General features: G+C 44.2%; 1 protein-coding gene across 4 annotated transcripts in view; it reads right to left on the bottom strand.

The window, feature by feature from the left end:
• Positions 1-26,728, bottom strand: part of LOC117412365 (rho guanine nucleotide exchange factor 3-like) — a 133,378-nt gene that overhangs the window by 18,335 nt on the left and 88,315 nt on the right. For 2 of the 4 annotated variants that reach the window (XM_058988908.1, XM_058988912.1), the window contains one exon: positions 4,434-4,541. In XM_058988908.1, the coding sequence (XP_058844891.1) occupies positions 4,434-4,541 (108 nt within the window). Of the gene's footprint in view, positions 1-4,433; positions 4,542-6,010; positions 6,509-13,101; positions 13,370-26,728 lie in introns of those variants that run through there. The other 2 variants (XM_058988909.1, XM_058988910.1) reach the window with 2 other exon arrangements.

Here is a 26,728-nt window from a genome sequence, read left to right on the forward strand (position 1 = left end):
GCCTTCTGCTACAGCCAAATATTTAAAATTTTGACTCATCAGTCCAGAGCACCTGCTGCCATTTTTCTGCACCCCAGTTCCTGTGTTTTCGTGCATAGTTGAGTCGCTTGGCCTTGTTTCCACGTCGGAGGTATGGCTTTTTGGCCGCAAGTCTTCCATGAAGGCCACTTCTGACCAGACTTCTCCGGACAGTAGATGGGTGTACCAGGGTCCCACTGTTTTCTGCCAATTCTGAGCTGATGGCACTGCTGGACATCTTCCGATTGCGAAGGGAAGTAAGCATGATGTGTCTTTCATCTGCTGCAGTAAGTTTCCTTGGCCGACCACTGCATCTACGGTCCTCAACGTTGCCCGTTTCTTTGTGTTTCTTCAAAAGAGCTTGGACAGCACATCTGGAAACCCCTGTCTGCCTTGAAATTTCTGCCTGGGAGAGACCTTGCTGATGCAGTATAACTACCTTGTGTCTTGTTGCTGTGCTCAGTCTTGCCATGGTGTATGACTTTTGACAGTAAACTGTCTTCAGCAACCTCACCTTGTTAGCGGAGTTTGGCTGTTCCTCACCCAGTTTTATTCCTCCTACACAGCTGTTTCTGTTTCAGTTAATGATTGTGTTTCAACCTACATATTGAATTGATGATCATTAGCACCTGTTTGGTATAATTGTTTAATCATACACCTGACTATATGCCTACAAAATCCCTGACTTTGTGCAAGTGTACCCAGAAGAATTGATGCTGTTTTGAAGGCAAAGGGTGGTCACACCAAATATGGATTTGATTTAGATTTTTCTTCTGTTCACTCACTTTGCATTTAGTTAATTGATAAATATAATCTATTAACATGTCTATTTTTGAAAGCATTCTTACTTTACAGCATTTTTTCACACCTGCCTAAAACTTTTGCACAGTACTGTAGATGGGAGCTGGCAGACTGTGTGCGGGGGCCTTGTGCCAGTACAGCTGACTTCATGAGCACAGCCAGACGAGGAAAGAAAAGCCTGTCGTTCTGTCAGCGAGTCAGGGGGCCCTGCAAGTCTCTGCTGGATTCGCCTGCAGACAGAGTGTCACTCAGACCTGTCTAAACACGTCTGCAATAATCTATTAAACATAAAGAAGCTGCTTTGCATCAATTGTAAAAACAAATCGCCTGCAGTCAGGTCCATGTTTTATTTGAACATATTGAACCTTTTCAGAGTTTTTAAGGATGCTAGATGAGCGAATGCACAGGAAGCCAGGCTGTGAATAGAACTCTGCAGCGCAGTAATTTTTAAACCTTTAAAAAAGAAATACCCACCCTAAAAGAAAATCATAAACCACGAGCGTCTGTCAGGTAAAACAATAGCCTTTGTCAGTGACGCTGTGATGCCAGACGAAACTGGGATAAATTGTGACTTTACTGTGAACCACTTGAGTTTCAAAAATTGAGAAGGGTGCGAGGTTTCTTTTTTCATTAGGGCTTTACTTATCAAAGTTAAAACATTAATACAAGAGTGCTGCTATGAAAATAAGGCTTCTTCTTCCTTTCTTTTATGGGCTGGTAGAAACTGCCAGGACATGCGTTTACTTTAATTGTAAAAATAAAAAAGTATACTCAAGGATGCTTAAAAATATAAAAATGATGGGCTGGGCGCCACAGCAAAGCAACCTATTATTAAATGGCCTCAGGCACACATGAGATTGTGTATGTCAGAGACAGAAGATCACAAGGCACTCTGCACTGGTAAATGAGCACACACAAACACAACCCTCCTGGTAACACCGCGGCAGTGGAATCTCAGGCACTCTTCACTGGTAAATGAGCACGCACAAACACAACCCTCCTGGTAACACCGCGGCAGTGGAATCTCAGGAACTCTTCACTGGTAAATGAGCACACACAAACACAACCCTCCTGGTAACACCGCGGCAGTGGAATCTCAGGCACTCTGCACTGGTAAATGAGCACACACAAACACAACCCTCCTGGTAACACCGCGGCAGTGGAATCTCAGGCACTCTTCACTGGTAAATGAGCACGCACAAACACAACCCTCCTGGTAACACCGCGGCAGTGGAATCTCAGGCACTCTTCACTGGTAAATGAGCACACACAAACACAACCCTCCTGGTAACACTGCGGCAGTGGAATCTCAGGCACTCTTCACTGGTAAATGAGCACACACAAACACAACCCTCCTGGTAACACCGCGGCAGTGGAATCTCAGGCACTCTTCACTGGTAAATGAGCACGCACAAACACAACCCTCCTGGTAACACCGCGGCAGTGGAATCTCAGGCACTCTTCACTGGTAAATATGAGCATTCTTCTTCTGTAGTGTGTTTTATAATTCATTTTCTGTCAACTCACAGAATCGTTGTTCAGCCATTTTCTCTTGTGAAGAGTGCAGGGAAGCAAGGCGCTCCTTTGAAAAGGGGTGGGACTGATGCTGATGTGAACCAATCACATGACTATTGACTATAAGGTTTTAACCAATCACAAGCCAGGATTTCCAATCATGGACTCATTTTATATATATATATATATATATATATATATATATATATATATATATATATATATATATATATATATATATATTCAATGCATGGCTGACCATTGCTCATGTTATAATTTAAACATTAAGTCCTAGGATTGCAGAATTCATTAGTAGCTCAGATCATTAATGCAAAAGACAGAATACAGAATCCCATTCACATTGTGCGTGAAGGAGCTGTAGAATTAACAATACAACAAACCTCTCAGAGGCTATTTTCCAAACAACAGAGAAGGTTTTGGCTAACGCAGGTCCTTGGGGGAATAACAAGTAAGAAAATGAACAGGCTTAGGTCTCTGCTCCGCAAGAACATATTAGCAAAGCTGAATGTATCGCATTCATTGCTTAAATGCTATATAGCTTTGTCTAGACTTAATATAAAAGCGACTTTCGTTCCAAGCCAACTCTGTAATTACGTAAATGAACACAACAGCTGTCTAAATACAGTTGTAACACTAAGCAAGGCCAGCTGGAATCTCTTTCCACACTGCTCCCCAGTGGAGTGAAGCAGCCTCTCTCTCTCTCTCTTCAGAGGTGACACAAACCCTCTCTCACAGGGGAGTAGCTGGAGCTGGAATCTCTTTCCACACTGCTCCCCAATGGAGTGAAGCAGCCTCTCTCTCTCTCTCTTCAGAGGCGGCACAAACCCTCTCTCACAGACAGCGCTGGAGATCTAAAGGCCCAGGGGGATGCAGGATCTTTGGTGTAGTCACGCTATGTAACAAACCCACAGTGCAGGGAGCTGCCTCCCCTCCCCCAGGTACTGAACCGCAGAACAAAGTGAGAACAACAGTAGCAGCAGAACGCTGGAGAGAGACAGGCAGCTGAAAAGCACTGCCGCCAGCCTGTTCAACTCATTTATTTCTCCTTGAAAAGTGTCTTTGCTTTAAGATAGAGCCCCATGGTGTTTAAACACACGACTGCTTATACAAATATCTTTTGGTAAAATATATCATTATATTTAAAATATATAATCTAGGTTGCTCTATGCAAGATGAAAAATGTATTGAAAATATATACTCAACACAGAAGTGACCTAAGAGAAAATATTAAACATTTATTTTGGATATACTTAGAAAAGGCTTCAATTAATAATGTATAAAGACTGTATGCTTGACCCAAACCCCACACAAAATAAATACTATTTTTAGAAAAAACAAAAAAACTGTAACTGAGCCAACACATGCGTCAAACTGTTCCCCTGCAAATAGTTAGGTCCTACGCAAATGCATCTTTTTGAAAGGGCAAAACACAATGAAGTAAACACTGTAGCTGATATGTGTTTCCTGGCAGCGCTATGTCATCTAATCCTCTTCTCTTCTGGGAATAGTCCTCTCCTCTCACCCCAGATCCCTGTTTGGTCTGTACATTCACACTGAGGTTTGCAGACAGACAGACAGATAGACAGGCAGACAGACAGACAGACAGTGGCCTGTTTGGTCTGTACATTCACACTGGGTTTGCAGACAGACAGACAGACAGACAGACAGACAGACAGACAGGCAGGCAGACAGACAGACAGACAGACAGACAGACAGGCAGACAGTGGCATTGCAATGGCTCGCGAGAGCCAGCATGATGAACACACAATTAAACATCCTGCACTCGCATCCGCCCTCACGAGACAATATTTACTATTCTGTGGATGCTGGTTAGCACAGGTCTGCTCTGAACAGCATCTATTTCACATTTATGATATCTTCTACTTTTATATTTTTTGTATTTGTAAAGCTCCCTGCAAAAATTCTATATTTATATTAAAAAGGTTTACTCCAGACCACTTCCTGATTTATTTTCAGTACTGATTTAGGAAGATCTCCTCAGTGCCAGTGTGGCTGGGAATAAACGGCATGGTTTCACTGTGATGTGAGACCAGCCCTGCTCCGGGACAGAGCCGTACCTGCAGGGTCTGGCCGATCCTCTTCAGAGGGGTGGTCTTCACAGGGGGGATGAGGCTGGCCAGAGATGTCACCCTGGAGAGAGGCTTCACCCGCTTGCTACTGGGCTCCTGTCACATGGAGGGAAGACAAACAGTCAGAGGCCTGTACATTGTTTTTGACTATAATTTAGGCAAACGAAAAGGGCAGATGATCCCCCACGCAGAACATATTTATTTAGGAAATAAATATGAAATAAAAAAATATGATCACGTTTGACCTTTGCAAAGGAAAGGCCATATCCATCTGTTTTAATCATAAATGTTCCTGTATATTTTTAATATATATATATATATATCATAATATGAATAAAACTTAAAATATATATATATATATATAAAAAAAAATATCAACAATACCCTTTTTCCTTTTTTCATTAAATATATACTGAAACATAAATATATAAACCAATACTTTAATATATATTAACATATATTCCAAACTGGTTGTAAAAGGGTTAAATGTCAGAAAGCTGTGAGAAAAGTCTTTGCCAGGAGTCACTGGACCTCCTTTTGGTAAAGCAAGGTGTGCTAAACAGAGGGATGGTAAAGCAGGGGAACTACAAGGCAGGGCATGGAGGAACATGACGGGGGAAACTGCATGCTCATCCCCACAGTCTACACTGATGAAGCAGCGCCTCAATCAGTCACCTGATATTCAACAAGTAAGAAGCTGGTTCAACCAAGTGGTTTAATGGGACAGGATTCCCACCCTCGCTTAGACCTTGACCCCCGACGCTCGCGCTCTGTTACCAGCGTGCTGAATACTGCTCACTGTGACATGCACATGCAAGCAGGAATTATTGAACATTTTTAAATAAAAACAAATCAAAGACAACTGCAGTGATACATTGCTTTTTTGCTTAATAGCAGAGCGTGCAAAGACTGATTCGATAATCGGGTTTGTCGCTGTCTAACAAGACAATACATAGGATTGCTTCAAGGCTAGGAGAGATGCCAAAAGAATAGTTGAAACAGACACTGTTGTATAGTCATGCAGGAAAAACACTGCCACTGTTCTAAATCACATTTGTTTATTTAGCAGACGCCTTTATCCAAGGCGACTTACAGAGACTAGGGTGTGTGAACTATGCATTAGCTGCAGAGTCACTTACAATTACGTCTCTCCCGAAAGACGAAGCACAAGGAGGTTAAGTGACTTGCTCAGGGTCACACAATGAGTCAGTGGCTGAGGGGGGATTTGAACCGGGAACCTCCTGGTTACAAGCCCTTTTCTTTAACCACTGGACCACGCACTGATATGGGACAGGGTGCAGGGGTCCCTTTGTGTGCTCCCCGGACTGACACCCCTAGGCTTGTGAAACGTGCACTTCTCATAGCATGGGTACATTAAGAAACAACCTCCAATTCAACTTGAGTTCCCTTTGTTCTCTATTTGCTGAACAAGCCCCTAAAGGCAATTTGATTCGATCTGACTGGGAGGAACCAGCCAAATTGACCGCCCAAGAGCACACAGATAACAGCATCTCTTTCAGTTACTCTCTCTAATAAATCAAGTAGAAGCTGAAATGCACAGGTACCTTCCGTTTTGCAATTTCCATTTGACCCCTACATCAGGTAGCAATTGACAAAGATCCACAACATTTCATTTCTTCAACACTAAAAGCGGTCTCTGCCTCAGCCATTTCTGTGCCCCTGTGAAAAGCTCCCTGCTGGCCTGACTGCAAGTCCCCTCATCCGGCTGCAGGGTCTCTGCTTCGGTCCCAGTCCCCAAGTCACCTTCTCAGGCGCTCTGGCAGTCATGCTTCATGCATTTCCATGCTCCAGAGCTGCAGACTGCAAGCTGTGCAGCACCACCAATACATTGAGCTTGCCCTCCATTCACAACAGCAGCACAAAGCACACAGACGGCTGCTACAGACACACCCGGGGGGCACCTCCGTATTCTGCACAACAAGAGTCGAGAGGCAATCGGCAAGAACAATACAAGGGCTGCTTTTTAAAGCCTTGATTCCTCGTCCACGGATACATCTCCTCCACACTGGGGTCTGCAGAGGCTGACGTCAGTGTAGCTGCATCCTCATTCTCAGCACAGTCTTAATCAGCTTCCTTCTACAGACTGCTCTGCTAGCTAACATATGCCACCAACCAGAAGCACGCTTACACAGGCAGGCAGGGAGACAGGCAGAGAGGCAGGCAGGGGGGTAGGCAGAGAGGTAGGCAGGCAGAGAGGCAGGCAGATGGAAGGCAGGCAGACAGGCAGGCAGGCAGATAGGCAGGCAGGCAGACAGGCAGGAAGGCAGACAGACAGGCAGGCAGACGGGCAGGTAGAGGGAGGCAGACAGGCAGGCAGGCTCTAGCTAGCAGCTGCTGCAATCACTATACAGCAGGAATGTCCTTGTTCTGAACACCTGGATAGCTACCTCACAGGACAGCTCAATTTTATCTCCATTTCCTCCTGTTTGATAGCTTGATATCTATGAATGCCATCAGCAATTACATGCCCCTTCACTTACTCACATACACTCCCAGCCACGAGTGTAAATACTAAACTAGAGAAGTTATGTACAAACAGAACGTGTGACATGCACACAGACACATGGACGGGCAGGGGCATTAATATAGCCAAAGACTGGGATACTCTCAATAACTTGTACTAAAGAATGTCCTTACCAAGTTTCATCACAATTGGATGAGCCGTTCTCTAGACATATGAAATCTGCATAATCTGAAGTTAAAAATAAAATAAAATAAAAAAACATAAAAAAATGGAAAATGCCTTGATTAGAGCTCCTTTAACCCTAACCCTAGAACTTCCAAATACCGGATGAAACACTGAACAGGTCAGAATACATAAAGGTATTGATCTATGCCACCCTGCTCCCCAACAGCATTTATAACCACTCAGCTAAGAATCAATTTGTATCACATTCACTGTCTTGCCCAAGGATCGGGGCCAGTATCTGGGAGCTGACATTGCTGTTTAGACTTGGCACTGCCTGTCAGGGGGCTGTTAGCGCAGCAGACAGTGAAAGGTGGGGCAGGCAGAGGGGCTCTCATGTATCAATGCTGCCTGCCTGTCTGCCTGCCAACACCATTCCCCTGACTGATGTGGACGGCTGTTGGCACGAACGCTATGCTGAAAACTTTTGCACGAGTCACAAATCTCTTTTACTACAGTTCCTGCTCTACTGTATATCTGAAGCCAGGAGCCCAGATTGCACCTCTGGAGGTCTGGCTTCGAATCCATTTACATGTGAACGGAGGTCTCAACCTAAACCCCTGTGGACATCAGTGTAATCCACAGCACAAAATAAACCCCACAGCAGCCAGCACAATGCTGTCAGTCTCAGCAGAAAGATGCAGTGACCCACAATCGTGTTCACCTTCTACAAAGACATTCCTGGGGATTACTTACTACATCCTTCCATAGCCTCCTGTGCACCCAGCTTCACAATCAAGACGTCATTTGCGTGTGTGAGAATGGAGGGCCGGACCAGCCCCTCTGTCTGTCTCAGGGTGCCCTGAACCCCTGACCTGGATTAGCTACATGTAGGTCTTGCCTCCCTGCTTCTAGTATCCACACGAGGGCTCCACATGAAGGGCCTGCCTCCCTGCTCCTGCTACCCACACTAGGGCTCCACATGAAGGGCCTGCCTCCTTGCTCCTAGTACCCACACTAGGGCTCCACATGATGGGCCTGCCTCCCTGCTCCTAGTACCCACACGAGGGCTCCACATGAAGGGCCTGCCTCCCTGCTCCTGCTACCCACACGAGGGCTCCACATGAAGGGCCTGCCTCCCTGCTCCTAGTACCCACATTAGGGCTCCACATGATGGGCCTGCCTCCCTGCTCCTGCTACCCACATGAGGGCTCCACATGAAGGGCCTGCCTCCCTGCTCCTGCTACCCACACGAGGGCTCCACATGAAGGGCCTGCCTCCCTGCTCCTAGTACCCACACTAGGGCTCCACATGAAGGGCCTGCCTCCCTGCTCCCCACACGAGGGCTCCACACGAAGAGCCTGCCTCCCTGCTCCTGCTACCCACACGAGGGCTCCACACGAAGGGCCTGCCTCCCTGCTCTTGCTACCCACACGAGGGCTCCACATGAAGAGCCTGCCTCCCTGCTCCCCACACGAGGGCTCCACATGAAGGGCCTGCCTCCCTGCTCCTGCTACCCACACGAGGGCTCCACACGAAGGGGCTGTCTCCCTGCTCAAGCGCTATGGGAAGGGAGAATCAGAGGTATTTACAAAGAATTTAATTCCAGCGGCTCAAAAAGTCTCCCTGGACTCTCCAGCATGCAGTGGGAGGGAACTGGGAATGGGAGTGCGTGTACACTTTGAATATAACATGGTTCAGGATGTGATGTTATCTCATGCTGGACCATGCAGTATATGCTATTTATAAAACAGCCATGGTTAAATATTTTGTGTGGGAGATCTGCCAACATGTATGCGATGTAATAAGTGATTCTGAAAAGTCACTCCAGTTTTTTAATTTTATTGTGAACCATTGCTCGCGAGGACACAGAGTATGAGATGTATTCTGTTCTGCCACCTTCAAACTGACCTTTTTGGAGAGCTGGGTTCACAGACAATAGCAAACTAGTTATGTGTGGTGACGACAAATGCCTCGGGACTTCCCTGGAACAGGCATTACATAATTACCTGGAGCAAAGCGTTCCCATTGTTTGTCTATAATAAGTGCAGTCCTTGTTGACTCACTCCTAATTGCCTAAGTGGCTCTTTGTTCTGCCTGCTAATCTTGAGCCCAAGTTTACACTGTAGACTTCCTGTAGTGGCCATGTCCATGGAGTCACGCTACATGAACAGTACAATCCCAGAGCTAGCCAAGGCTCTAGCCCCTTCACCCTCGTCCTCGTGATCAACATATTTATATGCTTTGGTTTGTTTTTAAATTTGGGCCACAGATATTCCAACTACAACCCTACAGTTTGAAAGCTGCGGCTGCTTTTTGGTACCAAATACTGAGCTGTAGAGAGATGTGACTCCAATGATGTAGCTGCACTCATGTGATAAACAGCAAGCAGCAGCCCTGTAGTGACAGTGCTGCATTTGAAAAGAAAAACAGAACAATACAAGCACAGAACCAAAGGGTTTATCGCAAGGAAAGGAGGATGTATGAAAAGGATGCTAATAAATTAGCAAGAAAATGTGTGTTAGCACCTCTTTAAATAAAGAAACTGAAAAATAGAAATCTCCCCAAAATGCAGGGCTGCTGTTTCCTGATTTGAGTGTTATTAGAATGAAGGGTAACAGCGTGAATAATTGTTGGTGCCACTATACCTTATTGATACTAGCCTGACCACTGCTAGAGTCCTTCTGAATAAACCTGTACATGCATTGATGCAGAGGAATGTTTGCTCACTGCTCCCTTCCAATAGTTTGCTATAGTGTTCTGCAGCACGGGCTGCATTGGTTCTGAAAGGCACCGGCATCCCCATGTGAGGAGTCTGTCCACAAACACTTTCCTATCGAGCATGTCTGAGGGGTAAGAAGCTGTGTAACTAGCTCTAATAACAACGCCTCCCAGAATCTAGGTTTCAAATTCCACACGATGATAACAAGGTCTGGAAGTCCCTCCTGTTAAACCTGTCCTGACAAAACAAAGACGGGTCCCGCCTGCAACTGGCATGTGAAGCCCTGGTCCTGCCTTCCAGCTAGGCCGAGCTGGTAGCTATACATCACAATGTGAGCAGCACCATGGAAACAAACCCGCTCCCCTTATTCACAGCAATACCTCATCAATCAACGGCTCACTAAATGAACCAACAAGACAATAGCTGGGTGCACTACCTCATCAATCCTACACGCTAGCAATCCAGCCGCAGTCCGAACCCAAATGATCCCTTTCCAGTCTCAGTGTGCCAAACAGGAAGCAATGTTTTGGTAACAAAAGAAAAATACAGCACCTGACACTCACTTTGCAGCAGACAAGAGCAATTATATTATTGACGTGCATTAGAACTAGAGATTGCACTTACTGTACTTGTATTTATTATTGTGAAGCTTCAACTGTGCAAAATACATTCATAAATAAATAAATACATAAAGTCCCAGTAAAGCAAGGTACCCAATTTTAACTCCTAAACAACAGACCAATATTGAAGAAAATAACAACATAATAATTAAACACAGTACACATTACATATATGGCAGAAATCCGTACTTTTGTAAAGCCCCTTTTTGTATACAGTGTAATACATTTGCCATGTGATAAATGATATAAATCTATATGAATAATATATTTAAATCATAATATTCATTTATAGTACACATTTATTTTTCATTTGGGACATGACTAAAAAATTAAAAATACCACGGCACTGATAAACATTTTTGAAAGTCTTGCTATTCCGTAAACTTATTCTTGTTTTTTTTGTCCAATGCAAAGAGAAGGGCAGATAAGTAGCCACCTGTCTGAAGCTGCCACACCTATCCAGACCCTTAGGGGGCAGTCTGTCCCTTATAAAAGCTTCCCACAGTTTATTTGCAGTTTGCTGAAGCTTTTACCATAGTTATACTATGCACTGATCACAGTTCACCTTGGTTTGCCATGTTTATTAATATGCTTTACCATACCTTGCTATTCTTTACAATGCTTGCCTCTGCTTCATTACACTTTTCTATGCTTTTACAATGGGAAACTTTTATAAGGGGTTAACCCAGCTTTCACTGTTTGTGACATCCCTGATTACATTTCCAATACGGTGCTAAATCACATGGTTTAACACATAGGTAATATATTCTGCATGTATTTTCACATATCCTGTCATTTATACATGAGAATATCATCCAGAACTGCTAAACACTCACTAGAGCTACATTTGGAAACACTAAAGAAATTCAATGTCAAACATTTTGACTAGAAGTCTTTTTCAACGTCTTCAATCTGACCATTATATTTCTTTTATATTTTATATAATAGATATATTTATTAGATATACTCCAGAATACATTTCTGCATGCTTGATTTGTCTGAAACGTGTTTTCCTTGCAGTGATTTGCTGGTACTTGGATCTCAGGAGCTTTGCTAACCTATTGTACAGTCCTCACTAACCCTGCATTCACTAGCAAGGGTCATTACTTTCCAATGAGCCCGTCGGCTTCGTAACAGAGCTCACAATGCAACGTTAAGCAGACATGAATGTGAACTGCTCATACTGAAGGGCAGCTGGCTTCGGAAAGCCCTCTTTTTATGGGTTCATAAAAGTAAAAACAGTATTTAGTGAGATAAGAACAACCATCAGTGAGCCCAAGACAGCAGATGATAGTTATCAACAAAACACCCGATACAGACAAGAGCCTGGTGAAGCACTGCACTGTACAGACAAGAGCCTGGTGAAGCACTGCACTGTACAGACAAGAGCCTGATGAAGCACTGCACTGTACAGGCAAGAGCCTGGTGAAGCACTGCACTGACTGTACTGACAAGAGCCTGGTGAAGCACTGCACTGACTGTACAGGCAAGAGCCTGGTGAAGCACTGCACTGTACAGACAAGAGCCTGGTGAAGCACTGCACTGTACATGCAAGAGCCTGGTGAAGCACAGCCCTGACTGTACTGACTGTACTGACAAGAGCCTGGTGAAGCACTGCACTGTACAGACAAGAGCCTGGTGAAGCACTGCACTGTACAGGCAAGAGCCTGGTGAAGCACTGCACTGACTGTACTGACAAGAGCCTGGTGAAGCACTGTACTGACAAGAGCCTGGTGAAGCACTGTACTGACTGTACAGGAAAGAGCCTAGTGAAGCACTGCACCCCTGTTTACAGAGCAGCGCGGGACAGACCCTGAGCAGCAGGGCAGCCAGCACAGCATCGGGTTTGTTACACAGAAGAAACAAGAAAAAACCAGCTCAGAGTACCAGTGCTCCCTCGATATTGTACCACGTGAGAATGCACCGTTAAATTGTAAATATGTTCCTGTATCAGGCTCCCTTCACTAATTCACTGTTAAATTGTAAATATGTTCCTGTATCAAGCTCCCTCTACTAATTCACTGTTTTCAATATTTTTCTGCTCAGCATAAATAAACAGGTAGCCCTGCACTTGCTGACTACATCTTCTAAATTGCATAAATACTTTGTTATTGTAACCAAATCATGTACAGATACCCTAAAAACGCAACTCGACTTTATTGTGTTCCACAGTAATTAGCCTCCTTTAGTGTGACTATTCTGTTGCAGGTGCCTTAGACTTCTGAAAGGTTACTGTGGTTTACCAAAGCTTAGCAAAGCAAATGTAAAGCAAGCACATAAGCAAAGTCATTCACAGAAAGGTATGGTAAAGCATGGTGAATATTTCACATTATTAGCACAGGAAATGCCTAGAAATCTGTACAAATCAGGTAAAAAGGATGCAACTAAAGCAGTCACCCTAAATACATACTTTGCTTAAGAAATCCCAGAACAAGTCAATAATAAACCTTCTTTGTGTCCAACCAGCCTGCAAGTGCTCTAAAGTAAATATCAATTTGCTTAAAAAAATTTAAAAAATAAATCCCCAAACTAAAAATTAACCCTTTGGTTTCTCAAGAGTGTTTGTTTGTGAACGGCACAGACCCGTATTCATTTCAAAAGGAAAGATATCTGCGGCACATCCCATACAGTGAACAAAGCGATCCACAGCCAGCCCGGGTACCATACCTCTGTCTCTCTGAGAGCCACGCTCCTCACAGACTGCACTTCCAGGGCACAGCTAGCCCTCTTGGCTACAAGGTAGAAGGGGTAATCCTTGGCCACCATGGTGGCAGTGGGCGGTTCGGAGCTCACAGTTGAAGCACAGTGGTCGAAGGCAAAGCTGAGCGGTCCAGCCACCGTGTCTAGGATTGAGCTGCTTCTTACACTTACACACCAGGGGAGGAATGAGGCTGCTGTGAGTCTGTGTCTGCCTGAGTGTAACCCAACACCCAGCACTGCTCTGCACTGTACTGCTCAGACCGCCCACTGATTGGAAAGAGGGGGAGGGGGGGCAGAGAACTGAAGAGAGCTGCAGCAAATTACTGTACTGTGTAGAGAGAGAGAGAGAGGGGGGGGGAGACAGAGAGGGAGTGGGGGAGAGCAAGAGAGAGCGAGAGATAAAGAGGGAGTGGGGGGAGAGAGGGGGAGAGAGGGAGTGGGGGAGAGAGAGAGGGAGTGGGGGAGAGCAAGAGAGAATAAGAGAGATAGAGAAGGACTGGGGGTGAGAGAGTTGGAATGGGGAGGAAGAAAGAGTGGGGGAGGGAGAGCGAGAGAGGGAGTAGGGGAGGGAGAGAGAGAGGGAGTGGGGAGAGAGAGAGAGGGAGAAGGGGAGAGAGAGCAAGAGAGGGAGTGAGGGAGAGAGAGAGTAAGAGAGAGAGTGAGGGAGAGAGAAAGAGGGAGAGGGGGAGAGAGAGCAAGAGAAGGAGTAGGGGAGAGAGAGAGAGGGAGTGGGGGAGAGCGAGACAGACCGAGAGAGATTGAGGCAGACATTGACAAAGTACAGACTCAGCGATCACAGTCTGGAGGTGGAAATGTCAGTTTATTTATTCCATATTTGTATTTTATTTTAAATATAAATGCTTTGGCAATACCTGTAAAACTTGTCATGCCAATGAAACATTTTTTAATTGAATTGATAGAGAGGGAGTGGAGAGAGAAAGAGAGAGAGAGAGAGAGGAGTGGGAGAACTGTCCAGTCAGATTAATGATTGTAAAGATCTGCAGATGTGTCTGGGAGAGGTACAGAACAGCTAGTCGCTACATGATGCACAGTCTGTTTAGATACACAGCGCTGCTTATGACTGATTTGATTACATGTATTAATATAAGGGAATTCTCCTCTGTGTTCTCAGCTTCTGTTTACTTGTGCTCGATTCAATGCAAATACTTTAACCATCTTGCCATGCTAATGATAGTCTTTCACTCTGCAGGCTCGCCATGCAGCCACCTCGCTCGGGTCGCTGGTGCGCGGTGAGCCGAGGACACCCTGGCAGACCTAAGCCCTCCCCCACCCGGGCGGCACTCGGCCAATTATACACAATCACACACCTGGTTACGTTTGCTCCGAGTCCTAATCAGAGCTGGACTCTCAGTTTTCAGAGCATTCAGGTAACAGGGGACTCGAAACATGAATAGAACCCAGCGTGGAACTGGGGGGGAATTACAGGAGATCAATTCCCTTAGAAATAAAGAACATACTGCTTTGCCTTGCTGCACAAATGAGCTCCGACTGCAACCACAAGCAAAGGCTTTATCAATTGAGCCACTTGCGGAGTGCAGCTTGTGTTGAGGGTTCAGGGCTTTTATTAGGGAAGTCCTGGAAGGTGTTTGTATGTATAGTACATGCACACAATAAGTTGTGAGATTCTAGTACTGAATCCATTTTCCTATTGAACACCACTGAATCATTTCGTTTTGGAATCTATCTCTCTTTCATCCAAATCCAATGTTAGAAAGACTGATATATTATATACACTGCTGTGCAAAAGTCTTGTGTTGCATTTTTCTATTCTGATGCATTATGAGCATCAACAATTTACTCAAAGCCTCCACTAGTGTTTTCTACTATTATAACAACCTTGACTTGCATAAAGAAGGGAAAACACTGAGTGAAATAGCTTGCATCACTCGATTTTCAAGGTATGGTATCTGAAGCATAATCAACAAGTATGGAGAAACATCATCTGTAATTGACAAACGCAGGACTGGAAGACCCAAAAAGCTGTCTAACAAGGATGAACAATAATTGAAGATAATATCCTTAAGGAATAGAAAGAAGATGAGTGTTGAATTGGCAACAGAACTGGCAGAAGGCACAGGTGGCGTTGTCCATCCATCAACAGTCCAAAGCACCTTTGACCATTGTTCCATAGTCCAATTCCTGTGTTCTTGTGCATATTTTAGCCTTTTAGTCTTGTTCCCCTTTCTAAGAGAGGTATTCTTACTGCATCACATCCTTTAAGTCCTGATTTCAAGAGTGACCTTTGTACTGTTGATTTGATGGACAACGACACATACAAAAGTGAACCTACTGTTCTACCACTGTATCAACAGCAGCTACCACTGCCTCTCAGTACAGGAGCGATTGCTGTATCACTGTCTCCCTTGCCAGTGAAGATCATTATGTAATGGTATAGTTAAAGCATGCTGTGGTTCTAGTCTACCAATGGCAGCTTCTTCACATTGTATCTGCATTAATAGTTTTTCATTATTGAACCGTAATAGGTCCCAGTATATTGGCATTTTAAAGTAAAACATTGTATTTGCAATATGTTAGTTTTTTCTTAATAACATGGAAACCCACAGGGAAGTTTTTTTTTTTTGTATTGTAATTTGGAAAGCCGCAACACGTCAGATTATTAGAACACATTACCACACGGTCACACTGCAGTTTCTACCTGAATCATGTGGTGACAGGAAATTCTTTATTAATACCATCAAATACGCTGAGAATGCCAATGTAGCAACTTCTGCATCCTGTTCCCGTAACATACATTTAAGCACCCAAATATAGCCATGCCTGAGTCTGTGACAAGACAAGCCCTGCTCCACACTTCAATACGAAGTCACAGCACTGATACAGTACGGCTGTCACTTTAAATGTCTAAGCGTTACAGTTGATTTGACTTCCACAAACGTTTAGCCATTCACTGGATAAGACTGCTGGGTTTTGTTAGAGCAGTTTACAGCACTGGAGAATCCCCATGGAAAATGCTCTAATAAAATCCAGCAGTCTTATCTAGGTGGAGTTTAGACTGATCAAAAAGTAAATGGTACAGGTTAGTTTACTGCAGTAACAGAGTACAGCTGCCAGTGACACACATTATCCCTTTCAATTGACATTGCACATTACCCTGAATAACAGAGATGGGTGAATTTATCAATGAGGAATACCAATTCCAAACTGGAAAGCAAAGCAGCTGGCAGGCAGCCCAGCTCACGTCACAAGAGCTCCCTGTTTCACCCCCACCTCACACAGAGGTTAGGATGAACCTTCCTTTCCACACAGAAACAGCACTTCGTTATGCAAATCACACGAGTTCCATACACTACGGACTTTACGAATATCAAACGACTCCATTCTTTGTGATCCCCTCCAGTGATGATGGTCTTTATTTACAAAGCAAGAGCGTGTTTGAACAGCAAGAGGCAGTTATCCCAGTGAGCCGGCCCCCTGATCTGCACCCAATCCCACCTCCCTGCCACCAGCTTCTCCGCAGATTACCAAGCTTCTGTTCCCTTCCTTCCTTCCTTTATTCTTTTAACTTGTGGTGATCTAAAATAGTGTGCCTTTAAGACAGTCGATCTTAACCTCCATCTCAGACTGCTTTCCGCTGTATCTCATTGTATTGTTGAATGTTAGTAAGAGGGTCAATGCCTCCCCCTGGCAGGATTAATACAGTGGTAAGGGCAGCAGCATGGTCAGGGCCAGGGTCAGGGCCAGGGCTGTCCAATGGATGGTTCTTGCGCAGTATTCATCTCGCTGAGCTCCCCAGTGTGGCTCTTTTGATTCAGCACTGGAGTTTCCCATTCAAGGCTCCTAATGGGTTTTAAAAGACTAATATTGGCTTGTAGTCTAGAAGCAAGTACAGTCAAAATGGAAATGAATTCATGTTGTATATTTAATGAGCAATAACATACTGAAGCTGTGACTCCTGTAGTCTGGTTAAACCTTATCCCTCTTGTTTAAAATGTATTTGCTACTATTCAGTCAGCTATTGCGTTTCAGTAAACTAAACTCCAGTTACTCACGCCTCGCTCCAGTTAGTCACGCCCCACTCCAGTTAGTCACGCCACACTCCGGTTACTCACGCCCTGCTCCAGTTACTCACGCCCCACTCCAGTTAGTCACGCCACACTCCGGTTACTCATGCCACACTCCGGTTACTCACGCCCTGCTCCAGTTACTCACGCCCCACTCCAGTTACTCACACCACACTCCAGTTACTCACGCCCTGCACCCGTTACTCACGCCGCACTCCAGTTACTCACGCCGCACTCCAGTTACTCACGCCCCACTCGTTACTCACGCCGCACTCCAGTTACTCACGCCCCACTCGTTACTCACGCCCTGCTCCAGTTACTCACGCCGCACTCCAGTTACTCACGCCCCGCTCTAGTTACTCACACCACACTCCAGTTACTCACACCGCACTCCAGTTACTCATGCCCTGCTCCAGTTACTCACGCCGCACTCCAGTTACTCACGCCCTGCTCCAGTTACTCACGCCGCACTCCAGTTACTCACGCCCTGCTCCAGTTACTCATGCCGCACTCCAGTTACTCACGCCCCGCTCCAGTTACTCACACCCCGCTCCAGTTACTCACACCCCTCACCACTCTCTCTGTATAAAGAAGCATCTCCTACAGGGTTAACTAGAGGGTTAACAATGCCCACTCTGCAGTACTGGCAAGGGTTAACTTTATCAGCTCTTTCCTATTGGTAAAGGTTAACTACGTCAGCTCCCTGTGCAGCGCAGCTGTGGAATAACACAGTATAAATAACACAGTATAACACAGTAAGACCGGAGGAGGCAGTACATTTTGCTGTCAGACTGTCACCCCACTGCAACGAGCTCAGTGTGTGGGAGAGCTGTTGCTGACTCCAGTACCAGCTATCCTCCCCCAGCCTACTGATCATGGAGAGACTGAGCTTCCTCTGTGAGCACGGAAGCACTGGCACTTCCTGCTGAGTCTGCAATAGCACTGGCACCGGCTTCATATCCATCATTTGATATATTATAGATAGGGCTTCAGTTTTTCGGGTTTTATTAATTGTATTTTTCAGTGCTTATTTTTAGCTATTTTCGAGTTTTATGTAATTTTTTTTTTCGGGGCTTTCGTTTTAGATATACTGTATGAAATTAGTGTTTTCGGTTACTTTCCAAAATGCTTCAGCGTTTATTTTTGTGTATGTGTGTGTGTCAAGATAAGTATAGTAACTCGACAGTTCTTTCCTTTGCTGTCTTCCACAACGAAATCCCTATGGTCACGGGAACATTCTTCTGGGGTTTTTGTGTGTAGGCATTTCTGTACATTTCACCACTATTTTGTTTTAAATCACCTGTATCTTAACTCTAATACAGCTTTAAATCCCGCTAACAAGCCTCCATCCTGATTGTAATCTCGTCACTCAGTAGTTGGTGCGGGATTAAAGTATTCAGAACGAATCAATGATAGATGCAAGTCAGGAAGGCGGTAAATTGCCCAGCAGCACAGCGAAATTTATTTATTATTTTTGTAGTAGGTTTTATTTTTTTAATGTAAAAGGGTAAAGTCAACGTGAATAGATTAACCATTTCCACAGTTTTTCCGGTGTTTATTGGCTATCCACTGATTTAATTTTTTTTGTATCGGGGGTGTTTTATCGGGTTTTATTGGTTAAAACTGAAAATCAGAAGCCCTAATTATAGATCATGGTGCCACTCTCAGCCAATCAAAGCGCCAGATTTCAAACATTACCTGTGCTGGCCCTGTGGGCACAAAGTGACTAAACTAAGTAACAGTGAATAAACTAAGCGTAACTACAACATGATTTATAAAAAGTTTAGATGTCCAGCTGACCCTCTCTCGAGTGTCTTCTCATTTTGCACTTTGGGTGACAGACCCTCTCAGCTTCACTTTGTGATACTCAAAGTGTCAACTGGACATATTAACTTGTGTTAAAGACAGGGTCAACTGGACATATTAACTTACATAGTTGTATAAAAATTATTTTAGAAACTGTTTTGATACGATTTCAGCTGAGACCAACTAGGGCACTAAGATATGCTGAGTAAAACTGAGATATCCTGCACACAATCCAAAATAAATACTCATTCAAGAAGCATTCTGTAGGTTACAAGTTGTGTAATGCTTTAGTCATCACAAAACCACATGTCATACATTTCATGAACCATGTCAGCCCTTTCCATGACTCTGTGTAAGGTCAAGAGTAGTCCATTCTGCTGCTTGATACTAATAAACATTACTTCTATAACCTGCAAAGGAAAGGAAAGCACTTCAGAAACAGAATGACACAATGTTCTTTAATTAGGTTGCTGTCACATCACGTCATCCATTGAAACCACAGACTTCTCTCAATAGAACGCAATATCCCAGAGTTATTCACTCTCAGTTCCATTACGAAATGCTTCTAACCCAGCTCAGATCTGCAGTAGTGAAGACACTATTCTATTGTAGAGCATATTCCCTGGCTCATGTTAAGACCTGAAAGTGTATTACAAATGTAACTGGACTAATTAATTCAATCTCTGTGTCTTGAAGAAAAAGGGCTCCTTTCCTGGCAGACATACTGAACTGGGTGAGTGACCCCTGAACTGGGTGACCAGGGCTAGGTGGCATGTGGACTGGATCAGGCTAAAAGGATAGCTGACTTGTGTGCAGATAATTCTAGGGCTGCAACGAAGGGTACATTTTGACCTTCGAACCTGAAGAACCAGGCACTTCCTGCTGAGTCACTGTTCCAAGCAGGTTATCAGCCACAGTCACATTTTACTACTACTAAAAATATGAATAATAATACTAATAATAATAATATGAACTTACGCTTGTCAAGTGACCCCGGAGATTGGTTGTGCCTCCATGATACATCAACAGTTGCTTGCACAGTTTGCATTTTAATTTTTTTGGGGGCATTTAACAAAAAAATCCCAAACAGCAGAGGGGTTTCGAGACATTTCTTTCATTACAGCTTACGCTCTACAACGCTTTGCTGTCGTGAAGGTGAATGAAGAAATTAAAGGTTTGCCTCTGGATAACACGAGCTGGAGGGGGGAGGGTGCTCAGTTTTTTAAATTAAAATGATTAGTGTTAGTGTATATTTTGTATGTTTCAAACATATTCTACCATAGCACTTCTCTTACTGAAGCACTACAACCGCTATAGGTAACTCCAGTGCTTTGGCTACTATACCCTGCTCCGTACACGCGTACACGGCAGCGGCGCCATATAGAGTTGCTATGTACAGTATAACAATTTGGTAGTGGATTTTGTTTATGTAATATGCATTATACAAATCAAAAGTTCCAATTTTTGCATCTGAGTGACATTTAATGTGTGATTTATAGTATTCACACAGTCAAACGAGAAAAAAACAAAAAATCAAAAACAAAACACAGTGTATGAATGAACCTGACGAACCTTCGAAGGTTTAAAACTACCTTCGAATTCCTGTCTAGTGAACGAACCTTCGAACACAGCCCTAGATAATTCACAACTGCAACAACAAACGGTTTGATGCAAGGATGACATAAAGCATCCATATCCTGAGAGGAAAAGGACATTAAACATCAAAGCACTGTGAGAATAAGAGGCAAGATACACAACAACCTCATGTGGATAGCTACTTAGCAGAGAGAAAGACTATAAATATTCAAGCAAAACTAAACATTTGGCGCTCCACATAGATTGCTAAAAAGTGAAGTCGTTACTCCAGGACTGAAAACAGGAGGCAAGCTGCATGCGAGTAAACAACCAAAGAGACTGAGGACCCAACAAGAGGAGGCAAGCTGCATGCGAGTAAACGACCAAAGAGACTGAGGACCCAACAAGAGGAGGCAAACTGCATGCGAGTAAACGACCAAAGAGACTGAGGACCCAACAAGAGGAGGCAAGCTGCATGCGAGTAAACGACCAAAGAGACTGAGGACCCAACAAGAGGAGGCAAGCTGCATGCGAGTAAACGACCAAAGAGACTGAGGACCCAACAAGAGGAGGCAAACTGCATGCGAGTAAACGACCAAAGAGACTGAGGACCCAACAAGAGGAGGCAAGCTGCATGCGAGTAAACGACCAAAGAGACTGAGGACCCAACAAGAGGAGGCAAGCTGCATGCGAGTAAACGACCAAAGAGACTGAGGACCCAACAAGAGGAGGCAAACTGCATGCGAGTAAACGACCAAAGAGACTGAGGACCCAACAAGAGGAGGCAAACTGCATGCGAGTAAATGACCAAAGAGACTGAGGCACGGAGGGAGGACTGCCGTAAAACGTACACAGACTTTCATCAGACAAACAAGCCTGAGTCTGCTGTACCCAAGCCACAGTATCCAAAGAGACTGTGCCCGGCTACCTGAGTAGTGTACTGTGGTACCACTCCAGCTATGGCAGAATCATGTGGGTATATAATGCATTACAATATATTGTGGATGAACAAATATTGTATATCGCTACCGGTATATCACGCAACAACATATCTGAATTGAATGTCTAACCATCTGTTGAGCTAGACTTCAGTATGGCGAGTTATTCCAGTACATTCATCCCACTGTACTGCAGCTGCCATTGCCCCTCAGTGCAGATTCAATGCAGTGACAGTGGAATGGGTCTTTGTGTTCAGCAGGGAATGCAATGGGGGGCTCTAATAAGTAGCTTACAGAGAGGCAGGCTGACACAAAGTATTAAACCACTTGTTTAACAGTGGAAAGTTCAGCATACTTTAAAGTCTTAAACTGAACCTTTATAAATGCTAAAACAGCAAAGTATAAAATAAAGACTCATTTGCTCACACTTCTGAGTAACACTCTATACCAGAGTACTTTAGCAAGGAGACCTGCAATATGCAACCTTCAGGCTTAAACTCCCCTCGACTGAACTTGGGATGGCCTTTTAAAGCCTTACTCACACTGGACTCCACCTTTCAGGAGATCCCATCATTAACATTAACAGGTAGGTACAAGCCATGACATCTATAAAAATACAATACATGTCAAAACAACATTTATTTTCCCTAATGGACACACAGTGCTTACATACTGTCATCCCTTTACATTATATTACATTACATATCAATACAGTGCCTTCTCATTGACCTGCATCTTGTAAAGCGCTTTGTGATGGTGGTCCACTATGAAAGGCACTATATAAAATATATATTGATTGATTTTAGTATAAAAAGTTCTAATCTTAAAAACTTCCCCATAGACTAACATTAGGCACGCTCACGGGTAGAAAGCGGCATGCATGAGGCGCAAGCACGACACCAACTATGGTGGAGTCCTTGGGGCAGAGAAAACCTTTGGTTTGTAACAGGTAATTAGTGCATATAAAGTGAATACAAACACAGAACTAGAATAGTGAATACAAACACAGAACTAGAAAAAAAAAACACTATTTCTGTATAAACAGCAGATATAACTCTCTTGATGAAAACAGATGCGTGCACTCATCTCCTTTCAACAAAGCAAGCAGAGCGTCACCTACTATTAATACTTTAACACATAGCTTTTTTCTTTTCTTTTTTCTTTTCTTAAGTTTAAAAGTCAATTCCTTTCCATTTTTAGTACAGGTCGTCATTATATAAACAGTATGATGCTCTTTAAGAATATTAATGTCTGTGATGAGGTCGGGATTGGACCGCATCATCACAGTCCTACTTCCAGCCTGGGGGAAAATCAAACTCCACACCACAACCACACAAGCAGTGACTTCTCCTGAAACGTCTGTTTTTTGCCCTGAAGGCTGGGGTGCTGCTGATGACGACCTGCATGATGTTTCTGTAAAAGATGAAGCAATCTGCTGAGCTAAACCGATCCCTCTTCTCTTTGATCCAGCAAACAGAGCCCACTGAAGAGCTCATGCAGTTCAAAGCGTAGATGAAAGATTCCCTTCCCTCGTGTTGAAAGGCTACCAGAGCCTGCACAGCAGTGAATGGATGCACTGATATGAGTGAGGTGTCCTGGTTTGACCGCATCCAATTTCTCATGACATATTCTATTCTTTGTCTACTAACAGTATGCCAGGCTTTGTTTGTAACACATGCAAAACCTTGTTGTGCCATTCCATTGGGACCCCACTGTAATACCCATACCAAAAGATCTGTGTCATTGATACAGGTAGTGGACAAAAAAATGGAAACACCTGGGTAAATGAGGGACACCAAGTATATTGAAAGCAAGGGCTTCCACACAGGTGTGGCTCATGCGTTAAGCAAATAACATCCCAGCATGCTTAGGGTCATGTATAAAAACAGGCCTGGTTGCCTATAATTATGGCTAGCATGGCTGCAAGAGGAGACCTCAGTGACTTTGAAAGAGGGGTGATTGTTGGGGCGCGTTTGGCAGGAGCTTCAGTGACCAAGACAGCTCAACTTGCTGATGTTTCACGAGCAACGGTGTCTAAGGTGATGTCAGCATGGAACTCCGAGGGAAAGACATCATCAGCAAAGGGCAACAATGGGCGGAAGCGTGTGATATCCGTGCATTAATTAGAAGTGCAAGGCAAAACAGGCGAGCAACTGCAGATCAATTGACTGCAAATTTCAGCCTGGGGCACAAGCAGCCAGTTTCATCAAAAACGGTCCACCAAGAACTCTATAGAGAGGGATACCATAGTGGGACCAATGCCCTATTAAGTGACTTGACACTGGTGTTTCCATTTTTTGTCCACTACCTGTATGTCCAGAGGTTAAAAGAATGTGGAACTTTATTGAGAGAATGATAGAATATAACTGTGTCTCAACTCCAAGGCCCCATGTCACGGTCTGTGTCATCGATATGTCCAGAGGTTAACGCAATGCTGCAGTGAAAGGGTTTCATTTTAATGGAATGCTTACTTAACTATGAGCTGATGCAAGGCACTATGTTTGAGGCCTGAGCAGAGTCATTCAGCATCACATCACTCGGTTCATTAACCATGTGATAAGGGCCTCAACTGTAACTCCTATGGGCAATGTTGTATGGGTTATTGTGTTTCTCATAGCGTCTTCTGTACCAAAATGAAGACCTACATTGGCCGGATATACCCCACGCGACTGAATGCCAGCCCTGAATATCCAAGGTCTGCTGTTTTATCACTGTTCAAAAACTAGGACTTAAGGCTCCCGAGTGGCGCATCCAGTAAAAGCACTTGTGTAGAGTGCAGGATGTGTCCTATAGTCTGGACATCACGAGTTCGAGTCCAGGCTATTCCTTTGCCGACCGAGGACAGGAGCTCCCAGGGGGCGGCGCTCAATTGGCCGAGCGTCGCCCGGGAGGACGGAGGGTTAGGACGGCCAGGGTGTCCTCGGCTCACCGCGCACCAGCGACCCCTGTAGTCTGGCTGGGCACCTGCGGGCTTGCCTGTAAGCTGCCCGAGAGCTGTGTTGTCCTCCGACGCTGTAGCTCTTTGGTGGCTGCATGGTGAGTCCGCAGTGTGAAAAAAAAGCGGTCTGCTGACAGCACACGCTTCGGAGGACAGTGTGTGTTCGTCTTCGCCCTCCCAAGTCAGCGCAGGGGTGGTAGCAGTGAGCTGAGCATAATAAAATAATTGGCCATTCCAAATTGGGAGAAAATAATAAAAATAATTGGCAACGACTAAATTTATAAAAAAAATTAAATAAAAAAAAAACTAGGACTTCATTTCAGACTTAATTCAGCAGTTAAAAATGTGTCAATTAGTATCTGGATTATTGATGATATTGAAATGAGCAGCTGTCAGTATTGCGCAGATCTGAGCCCGGAGACAGAGTGCAGTTTGACTTTGAAGAGATGCATCAAACAGAAGAGCTGCCTCTGTCCTGTCAGGATGAAGTGCAGCCCGCGGGCTCACACAGGCAGGGCCGGGGCGGGCTTGTAAAAGCTCTCTCTCTCCCTTTGAAAAGAGAGCAGAGGCGTGTTTGTGCCAGCCTAGCTTTCATCTCTTCTAACTTCCACCCTGAATCTCAGCCTGCGATGCCTCTAACTGAACTGCTAATAGAATGTCTTCAAGCTGCAGTCCCACAACCATATTCACTTTTGCACTAAAATATAGTATCTTGGTGTGAGTTTACTACTGTACTTTCATCCACAGTTAAGTCACTTTATTTCAGAAGAAAGCTGCTAAAAAGCTCCAGTTTCCAGTTCTTATACAGGCTGTATTCCCCCTCCCACCCCTTTGAAATCTTGTTGTAAGTCGCCACAAGTCTATTTATTATACACTTTATACCACGCGTGTGGCTGCTTCAAAGCATGTTTATATTTCATATTTCAAAGGCCAGCATGTGTGACATAACAGCAGTGGCTTTGTCAGGCTTTTAATTCAGAGCTCAACACATCAGTGGTAATGTTTAATGCATAAAACTACAATAAATGACTTATTGTAGTACATGTTAATTACCTGTGGTGTAACAGAAAACACAATGACTATTTGTGAGTAAAGACATGAAGAACAGTTTAGCTCTTTGATTCTTTCTGAGTTTCCCCACTTTGAACCATCCTGTATCCTCTCCATTCAGTATTTCACAGAACAGAATGTTTTTAAATGCAAATGTGACAAGTCTTCCGATATGCAAATGTGAACAAAAACATCTGATTCTGCGTGTTTCTAAAGCATGTCAGGAGCCACTGGAATGTGACTTGAGGTAGCCACAGGAACACTAACAAACATATCATGCAAGGCATTTTATTAGAAAAAAATACAATAAAAGACCTGCACGATTTTACTAAGATTGTAAGTCATTCCATTTAATTATAAAAAAGTTTGCAATTTTCATTTTTTCTCTGGAGTCCTGGTGAGTAGCTGAGTAGCGTGTTTTTTTAAGCTCCTAATGTAGAATGTTGAGTTTGTTAAACATCAATAACATTCCGAGGGCGAGACACACAGTCATATGTGTAGCTGCTGCTCAGAGTTTCCAGTGGGAACGGGAGATCATTAATGTGACTTTACACCTGAAGAAGAGACCTTGAGGTCCTGAAAGCTAGTGTATCTAATAGTTAAATCTCATAAACAGTTTATATTTACACACAGACAAACAGGCATTCCCTTAACTTTGCAGCCAGTGGCATGCTTTAACCCTGAAATGGGGAACTAGGAGCAGGCTGCCTAAGGTAAGTATGTGATCTAAGGCGGCACCAGATGTCAGCATTTGCTATAATGTCCTGTGTTTAAAACTGAACAAGGGAGACCTGCATTGTGAACAGAAGTCAGATTGCTACAGATCAGATGTATGGAAGATATTTACTGACAGACCTATAAAATCCAGGTTCTTATTGCGATTCTCAGTTCAGGTCTGGACTGTGGGGCAGCACCTCCAGCCCTCCTTCCCAACACAACACTGCTGCACTGTGCAATGACAAGCTCAGTCAGCCCCCTCCAGGCATCCTTACCTATCAGCTGCTCCTCTCACGCTATCCCTCTCACATAACTCCTGCACTGCTCTCGGCTCTTATAACCTGTAATTTATTTCAAGGCACCATCCTGTTCTTTCCAAGTCCAAAAGGGGCTGTGCAGCCCGTAATAATCAGCACATTGGCCGATTACAGCAGCACTCAAAGCATTTGAATTAAACCCACCTCAAATGGATTGAACCCCTGTATTCATTGTGTTTGCATCAACAAACTGCCCCGACAGGTAGCTTG

The sequence above is a fragment of the Acipenser ruthenus genome, chromosome 16, assembly GCF_902713425.1.
Source record: "Acipenser ruthenus chromosome 16, fAciRut3.2 maternal haplotype, whole genome shotgun sequence".
In the NCBI taxonomy this organism is placed as follows: Eukaryota; Metazoa; Chordata; class Actinopteri; order Acipenseriformes; family Acipenseridae; genus Acipenser; species Acipenser ruthenus.